This window comes from Neodiprion virginianus, chromosome 3 (assembly GCF_021901495.1).
Source record: "Neodiprion virginianus isolate iyNeoVirg1 chromosome 3, iyNeoVirg1.1, whole genome shotgun sequence".
NCBI classification, from domain to species: Eukaryota; Metazoa; Arthropoda; class Insecta; order Hymenoptera; family Diprionidae; genus Neodiprion; species Neodiprion virginianus.
Genome location: NC_060879.1, coordinates 39,203,818 through 39,212,765, shown reverse-complemented (window position 1 = coordinate 39,212,765; position 8,948 = coordinate 39,203,818). Strand labels below are relative to the sequence as shown.

Sequence of the window (8,948 nt, the reverse complement as noted above, 5' to 3'; positions counted from 1 at the left end):
ACTGCAATTGAATTGAGTAAGGAAATAAGTCATTTGCTAAGTGAACGCGTATCACAAAGCGTAAAATATCGTTTTCTATGTTGTTCCACAGAAAAAGTTAGCTGTACCAATTATCTGGACAACAATTTATTTTTATAAATCATTTTTAGAGGGTCATTGCGCAACTCATCCTGATCAGAGATAAGATTTTGAGACGTCAAAAATATAACATTAGACAAAGAAATTGGAGTTGCTTGAACGGTTCGAGAATTATAGGCATTGATCGTAGATTTCAGGTGGTTGACATTTTTCTCAAATCTACAATTCCCCTTGACGTTAATACCTAGTTGTTGAGTCATTGTTATTCGAATCAATAAATGTTAATCAAGTCACTCATATACTGGAGGCAACTTTGAGAAGTTATCAATCGTAGACGATGAAAATGGACGATCACTTATTGTAATCTTCAAATTGCTGGTATACAAATAAACGTGTCAAGAAGTACTTGTTTCTATCATAATCAGGTTCTTTAATTGATATTGTCAGTAAAATCACGCAAATTTGTACATAATTCGAAACGCGATGAGTGTCACAACGAATGGTCCAATATTTGCAATAAAATTTAGTGTCAACATAGCATATTGTGTTACTCGTGCGGGAAGTCGGTGTTTTACGATCATGAAAAGACCAAGTTGGTTTGATGTTTGAGCTGTAATTTCATCATTATTCAATTTGAGAACCACATCTTCCGTGATTTTTTCATCAATATCTATTTCGATTTCAACATATTCATGCAATATACTGACGTTTCAAATTTTATGGAAGTTTTTTTTCTATCCGCCAATGTCATATTTGTCCGAGTATTTCAATTCCAGACAGAGTTCAGACGTATAGGTATATAGGACTAATGAGAAAATATTCTTCGTAAAACATTACGTATCTACATACAACATGGACTCCTAGTTTTGTAGCTTACACGCGAACAATTGAATTCCGATTAATGAATAAGCGAAATATTTGACCCCTGAAATTCATTATCGGTAGTTTAACTTGTATTTCGAATAACCTGCGTCATTCTTTAATACATTCAACATGGATAATGTATAGCATTGTACTCTGAGGTTATTTACATTCAAGACTTTCCTAAGAATAGATTTTCTCTTCATTATGCAGATATATACACTTATCTTTTAACGAAAAATGTGCTCTTATGAAACCACACCCGATAACGTTAGATTTACAAAAAGCAGTGTTTCAACATGCAGCTAACCTGACTCACGTTAGAATCGCAAGTAAATTGATTGTACTCGTCGCAAGGTAGTGCGATAATTTGTAACAGCTCGAATGCGCCCGAATAACTCAAAGTACAACTTGACTAAGTTAGTAGGTAAGCTCATAGGTGAAACCTTGACCTTTGCGGTTAGTGTGACGATTTCCGACTTGACAATCTCTCAGCCCCATTCCATTGACGCCGACTGAACCATAGACACGTATCTGACTAGAGCAATATGGAGTGCGGTCTCCAAAAAACTACAAACGTCTATCGAATCTACGTCCGTCGTTAAATTTTAATATTCGTCGTAATAGAACAAAAAATACCTAGTTTAAAAACAAGCGGTCCAGATAAAGCAAACGTATAACTCATAGTTATATCTAAAGTACAACGGAGATCTATGGAAATTAGAAGGAATGGAGGCCTAAGCGAGGCAAAATCCTAAATGGGCTGTTCATGATAGATTTTTATAGTTATCCATTTTATTCATACACCTAATATATAAACTTATATCCCGGTAATTCTAAGGATTTCAAAGTATTGTTCTAACTTATGTTTTGTCAAAAAATGATGAGATAACGGAGAATTTTGTGATTCACGAAAGTATTTCATATTTAATCTTAATCTTTGTTAAGATAAAAAGGAACAATAAATTCCGTTAGAAATTTAGCGTCATTTCGTATTAACCAAAATAGGCAAAAATTGTACTTGATCGAAAACTTAGAACGTTTCAGAAGCATTGAGTTATAGCATTTTGCACTCTATCAATCAGACAAATTCTCGTAGCTTACTTACAATTAGATAGAGAACTTGACGTTAAAAACCACAAAAATCAGGCGCTAATTATTATCATTACTTTCAATTCAATTTCTTTTATGTTCACTTCATTTTTCTCAACTCATTATTTAGCGTTCATATTTAATTTGAAAAACTAAATGCACAGGATGCGATTCGCTATTTAAAATTTACATTCACTAGAGTTTGTTTTCTCATCTGACAAGGTTGATAGATTGCTTGGCTAGAGTTACTTAGTTTTCAGTAACGGTGACACGAATAAAGGTGTACGGCATTGAGGAATCCGTGTCCGATGATCGATATTTAAGGATTCCGAGTCTGATGGACAGCCACCGTCATTTCATTGGTCTGTAGATAGAAAACCTCTTGCGTAAAAGAAAGAATGCGGAAACGGCTTTGCCACCCGAGTCTGTACACTTTTTATCCTTGTCAAAAACGACAGACCCTGCGTTTGATCAACCTCGTGATTAGAATCCACGCTGTCTCGCAGTGACAAGACTGTGAGGATTACTCTAATCATGAGGATCCACAGAATGTTGGACATCTTTTGTACACTCGTCAAGATCGAGAGTGACATTTTTCTTCGTTACGATGACTCTTTTCCATAAATTAAGAGCCATCCAGACCAGACTTTAGCGAACACACTGAGTGTTCGCTTCACTTAGTATTTTACGTATATCGATCTAAGTGCTACATAATCTTGTTTGATGATGTACTTACAGTAATGCTGCTTAACGTGAAAATAGATGGGAAAGAGATGTTCGTGGAGATTGAACCTAGTGAGACAAGCTAACGATAATGAAAATAAATCCCTGTAACAAAAAATGGTACCAGAATGAAATTATAAATTGGATACTTTTTTGATGTATAGATTTGTTAATTTTTAAAATATGGAGACGTCTCATATTTTTTTTTCTCGACTTCTGAATTGAGCGTAGCTTAACAAAAATTAATACATGTTACGAATATTATTTGCCATTGTAAATTAAAAATATAAAAGCAGCAACTATGATCCGTCTACGTTTGATACATTATTCAATTACATTTCGAAAAAAGTTGCATTATATTAAATTAGGGTGCAACGTAGCACACACCATTGATATCGGGATATGAAACAGGTTGGATTTGACTGTTAGTTCTGTACGAAAAGACCAACTCATCACATAATTTGATTGCGAAGAAAATACTATCTAGAAATTTTATACACAATTGCCTGAAACGAATTTTCCTCACTTGGTTAAGCTTGTATCGAGAGGAAATGAGCTTTTGCTCGACGGCGACTAGACGCAAACTGAACTACTTGATAAAGTCTTTTAAATGTCAATGAATGTGATAATATGTCATTAGAACAACGGTCGATAATTGAGGGCTTGTTCATTAATTTGACTTCAATTTAAAATTAAACACAAAGACAGAATCATACATCATACATCATACATCATATCATACATAGTATTAAAGTTCGAAATCAAATTTTGGATGTTCGGATGTTCGGATTTTCAGAAAGTAACGTCACCCAAATTTTTTTTTTCTCTTGACGTCATCGATCCATATAGACGAAATTCAGCTAGCCGAATTTTTCAGTGTTGAAAGAACCGCGCAGTAGAGCGGACGGATGAGAATCGCGCTCCGCAGATTTCGAGTACCGGGTTCTCTACCTCCTGGTTCCTGCGCTCCAGGTCCGCTACCCGGTGAGTTTTGACTTTCAGTACTAATTTTTCGTAGTTCTCGCTGTCAAAGGCCTCGAACTGGTGAATTTTAACCTCCCGGACAAGCGCTCCGTAGTTCTGGCTGTACAGGTTCTTGACCTGATGACTTTTAACCTTTCGGACTAATTTTTAAGTTTACAAGTTTGATTATTGAAAACGTCATGTTTTGTACTATCAAACCAATATGCATGCTTCAGACAACATGTTCAATACGAAAAAAAACCGAACGACCAGGATCAACAAATTGCAATTCGTGAGTAGTTGGCATATTATACATAGAAATACGTGACAATAACGTCGTTCAATCAGAGCTAAAATTGCTCGTGTTTCAAATCTGTCAGCACTTAGCTGATTGTGCTGTGGTATTTTTTGACGAAATTTATTGTCATAAAATCACAACACGTTATACTTGCATGCATGTGTAAATGTGATTGGTAATATTATATAGAAAAAATCTTACGGTCAGATTTGGTTTGCGTCACGTGCACAAAGACAGTGTTCATTCTGTATACTGTGAAGCAAATACCAGAATTTTTTGGGGAGTCCATCATGCCCCAGTCTCCCCTACAACTATGGTATCTGGTAAAACACTGACAACGAGTAAGCGAGCGCACGAGTACAAAAACCAGTTACACCAGGCATCCGACCCCGAGCGAGGTTTATCGAGCGATGGTTTTAAAGCTAATATTTATTAAAAACAAATGAATTAGAACATATATGTATAGTGGCTAGAGTTAAATCAGAATATATGTTTATAAATAAAAGTCAAACTTAGTTATTTTAAAATGCATTTATTGACAAAAGACAAAGTCGGTAATAGTCAATGTAAAATTATCTTATTCGCATACTTTGAGTTTCGAATTAAGAAATGCTTCACTAAGAGGTTAAAATTTGAAACTTTTCTTGTAAAAAGATTTTATGTAAGTGCATAAGGTGTCTTGTAGGAATGATTAACTGTTGCACCAGTAGATTTTTTAGAACTGCTCTGGTAGAAGAATCTTTTTGAAGTGACTGATTCTAGTGAAGCAAATATATTCCTGTTGGAGTTCGTTTGCTGATTTGAGGAATCTATTGAACTCTCTGATTGGCTCTTTCCAAGTCCAAGGAAGTTGAACCGTCGAGGTAATTGCATAAGAGTGAAATAAATATTTCGCGTCTTCTCATTCGCCTTTTTTATTTCTGCCCCGTGAGCCTAGGGGTAGTGGGGTCAGTAACGGCCACCCCAGCTCTTCCCATGGGTGCAGGTAAGAATTCTTCCTCTGTCTTTCGCATAAATTTGAACTGACCTATTTTTTCATCGCGACATTCTACACAAAGCAAATACCGTTTGTTTGATGAATGGTTCTAATCTATGAAATTGCTAATTCTATAAAAATATTGATTCATAGATAACAAAAAAGGGTTTTGTCTGGGGAGAATGTCGGTAAGTGTCGGTAACAGGAATCTGCGTGTAGAACACCGCTTGCTATACTACTTTTATAACCTTGTAGATGTATAAAATATTTTACTAAATGATACATCAATCCATTTATCTAGTATTTAGGGGCTAAGGGCATCGAGGATGTGACACAATATCGTTGAAAATTACGGTTCCTGACAGCACTCAGAGAAACCGTATTAATTAGATTCAAATAAATTTCCATGATTAAGTTGGACGCAGAATATATATCAACGGATTTATTTGCATTAGAAATATACAATTGTGGAATTTCATTATCACCGTCGTATATCGACAACAGCGTTGACGATTTGCGGCAAGTTGAATCTGCAGCTCCGTAAAAACCACTCAAAACGTTTCAGAAAGAATACTTGGTATTGCAGAGGTGACGTCGATTCCACCAAAGGACTTCCAGATGACCCACAAAGTCAAGATGCCAAGTATTAGACAGACTGCGATATGGATGAGGTAAAGACTAAAATACATCAAACAATTCAGCATTTACAGATACGAATAATGTAGTGGAGTATAAAATATTGTTGTAGTATGCTAAAGCCAGTCTTGACTAATTCAAATCCATCTATTTTTCTGAAGTTTTACGAAAAACTAAGACCAGGACGTACAGAATGAACTAATTTGACGATTTACGAAGAAGAATTTCGAACTAGAACGCAAGATTCACTGATTGAGAACTTGAGGTTTTCCGCACGATTGGGAGAAGCAATGATCACTAGATCCCGTAACGTCCGAAAGATAGTTAATCTGCGTGTGAATGGTCATACCGAGGATAGATGGTATGCAACAATGGCTGCTCTCGTCCACTGACAACATTAATTATCAGTAATCACGGAAACATATTTCCTCGCGTGGTTGTTGCGTGAAAAATTAATGTCATTCGATGTATGTATTCAACATTGCATGCAGAATGGTGTGCACGGCAGCTTATCGTAGCAGTAAAATGTACGTTTTGACAATAGTCACAATCAGTGACAGGCATACTTTGCACTGAATTCTGTGAATTTTAACTTCCTAGCTCGATTTGATATTCCTCTATACTGATAAACTATTGAATGAACATATTTCATATCACAGTATCCAAGTTGTTATCGATATTGAAAAAAAAGGAAAAGCTATGTATCTCTGCAAGTAAAAACTGACCATAGCATTCTCTCAAGGATTTTTACTAACCGATAGCCCCACCGTCTCGCGCTTTCCAAGGTTTCATCAGATTCCTTTGCGATGAACTGACGAGTACCTCTAACTAGGTTCAACAAGTAATCATTCCAATCGAGGGTGCGCATACTGAAGGGGAATATTTTCTTGTCTTCAGGCCCAAGCTGGCCCCAAAGCTGCTGAATTTTCTGGTTGCCGAAATACCACTCTTGGATCGCAAAATACTTCATTGCGAAAAATGCCTTACGAATGTTCTTCATAAGCTGGTACATTCTGTAATTGCAAACTAATTTTGAAATTCGTTGTTAAATTTTTGTTTCATGAGTACATTCATTATAATTTTATATTCACTAGGCTGCTGATGATAACCAATAAAGTTAAGAACTGTATATATTTCGAACTTACTTTGGCTGTTTACCCACCAATACCGCGATGAGGTCAACCATTATTGCCGGGAGCAAATGGAATAGAAAATTAAGTATGCCGAACAAAAATGTTGACTTCGTGTTCAATGCAAACGCATGATAAACAGCTTTTACTGACGGATAAGTCTCTTTGTAATAAATGCACGTAGTATTGAATTTTCCCCAAGTCATAGGATTTTCATTTCCAGAAGTGTAGTTGTAAACTGGAACATCATCTGAGCATCTGGAAATACATGTAATACGCGAAGTGTTAGACCTGAAACGTATTATTTTTAACCTACATTTCTATGAATCAAGCTTGACAAATTTGTTTACGCTTTTCCAGTGATTGCTGTGTTCCAAGCTGAAGAAATTAGTGCGTTACAAACGTAATCCACGGGGACAATATCAGCTATTTTACTGGTGTCTTGCAGGAGGACGTGAACGATGCCTATGCCACAGGCATATACCAAGCCTGCCATACCCGCTGTGCCAGAAACCCATCCTGGAATGGGGCTTTTGAAAGCACTTGTCACTGAAAAACAGCAATAATCCACGTACATACATGTTGATAAGAATAACGAGAGAATGCCGGAAATATAATTTCATGACAATTACCTACTGCGTATTCTTCTCAATTTTAGTTTCATGAAATACACGAGAAAAATCTGTTCAATAATCGGTTTTAAAGTACTCAAGAACAGCCTCACGATTACGAAGGAAGTTGTTACAAATTAACCGTCGAAAACTCTTTGATTGAAATAATTGAAGTGCATGACAGAATGTATGACTGTTTCGAATAAACCTGCTCGAGATCGAATAACATGTAATTGAACCACAATGTGGTAGACTTTGTGTAACCTCTAGGGTAAAATAAAAGCTTGTCACATAGGTGAATTACCGATTGAGGGCCTGAATATTGCAAACGGTAAGTCCTCAGCAAACTCGGCAACGACACCTTCGGCGATAGCTTTGGTGAAAGTGTACGTGTTCGGCCACTCTCCTACTATTCTGCGGGCAAATTATTTCCTTATCAGACGTGTTGCATGTTTGAAAGTGCCCGAGTGTACTCGAAATGGAGGAATTCGCTACTGTGTAGAGTTTAGTAGAGTCAAATGGTCAGTCTAGTCGTAGTCACGTGAATGTTGTGTACAATCAGCAACCGAATACCTGAATTGTGGTAATACAAGCCTTAAAATCCGAAAGGCCTACTTTTTAGTGACTGATTCCATCACGTCCTCCGACCATTTCATTCTTTCAGACATTTCAACAAACGTGTTGACCTGTTGGTAGCTGATTGGTGGAGGATACAGCTCTTCGTTGATAGACTTCCGGACGCAATGGCTGAACGCAGTAGACACGTGAATACCAGCCTAAAATGTGACAATATGAATTTGGTTGACTGAAAAAAGTAGAGATGCCCCACCTTCAAGTTCTTGCACGCCCTTGCAATGTCGATGACGTGTTTCACGCTGTTCACGTTAATTGCAACAGCCCTCTCGAGTTTCTCAGTGAAACGCACAGAGGCAGCTAAGTGAAAGATCACCGAAACCTAAAACAATTTTGTGCTGGTCAAAGAGAGGCAAAATATAGTCGCACTCAACATACCTCGTCGGTGAGGCGTGAATAGTCTTTTGGCGAAAGTCCTAACCCGTTCTTAGCAGTATCACCTTCGATCCCAACAATCTTCTTGGAAAATTCTGGATATTCTTTCCGCAGTAAGTCAAAAACCTGAAATCAAATTTGGGTACGTTATCGTTGTTGAGAGCGTACTAAGAATTTTAAGTGAGTTTCGACTGGCGCGATGCATTCCTAGGTACTTTATCACTCGTTCCAAAGAGATGACACTTTGTATTTTTCTACTCACTTACCCTGTTACCAAGTAGCACATCCAGGCGTTCCTCAACACTTTTTTCCTTCTTTGGGCGGATTAAGATGTAGATTATTCCGATGTCTCGACAGCTTTGGATCAGTTTTTCTATTAATACTGTTCCCAAAAAACCGGTCCCTCCTAAAAAATTTAAAAAACGTATTTGTAAATCGCAGTCCTTATACGACAATGGTCTATGATATTTTTTTTTATATCATTTGCAATATTAACCGGTAATGAAGATTTTTTGTCCAGCATAGAATTGCTGTATTTCGGACATATTGAAAGTAACAGCTTGACTGATGAC

At 36.9% G+C, this 8,948-nt stretch overlaps 1 protein-coding gene and 1 long non-coding RNA gene across 2 annotated transcripts; one reads left to right on the top strand and one right to left on the bottom strand.

Annotated features, from left to right (window-relative positions):
• Positions 1-5,418: 5,418 nt before the first annotated feature.
• On the bottom strand, positions 5,419-8,948 carry LOC124301654 (putative fatty acyl-CoA reductase CG5065). The gene is made up of 10 exons (XM_046757001.1): positions 8,873-8,948; positions 8,643-8,782; positions 8,380-8,502; positions 8,198-8,323; positions 7,984-8,144; positions 7,673-7,782; positions 7,108-7,306; positions 6,773-7,015; positions 6,383-6,640; positions 5,419-5,669 (listed from the first exon to the last, which is right to left on the bottom strand). Exons 1-10 carry the CDS (start codon positions 8,919-8,921, stop codon positions 5,543-5,545), a joined length of 1,536 nt encoding a protein of 511 aa, XP_046612957.1. The 5' UTR covers positions 8,922-8,948; the 3' UTR covers positions 5,419-5,542.
• LOC124301657 (uncharacterized) lies at positions 5,552-7,254 on the top strand. Its single transcript, XR_006907529.1, has 3 exons — positions 5,552-5,662; positions 5,789-5,988; positions 7,118-7,254. It is a non-coding gene; the product is annotated as an uncharacterized LOC124301657 (long non-coding RNA).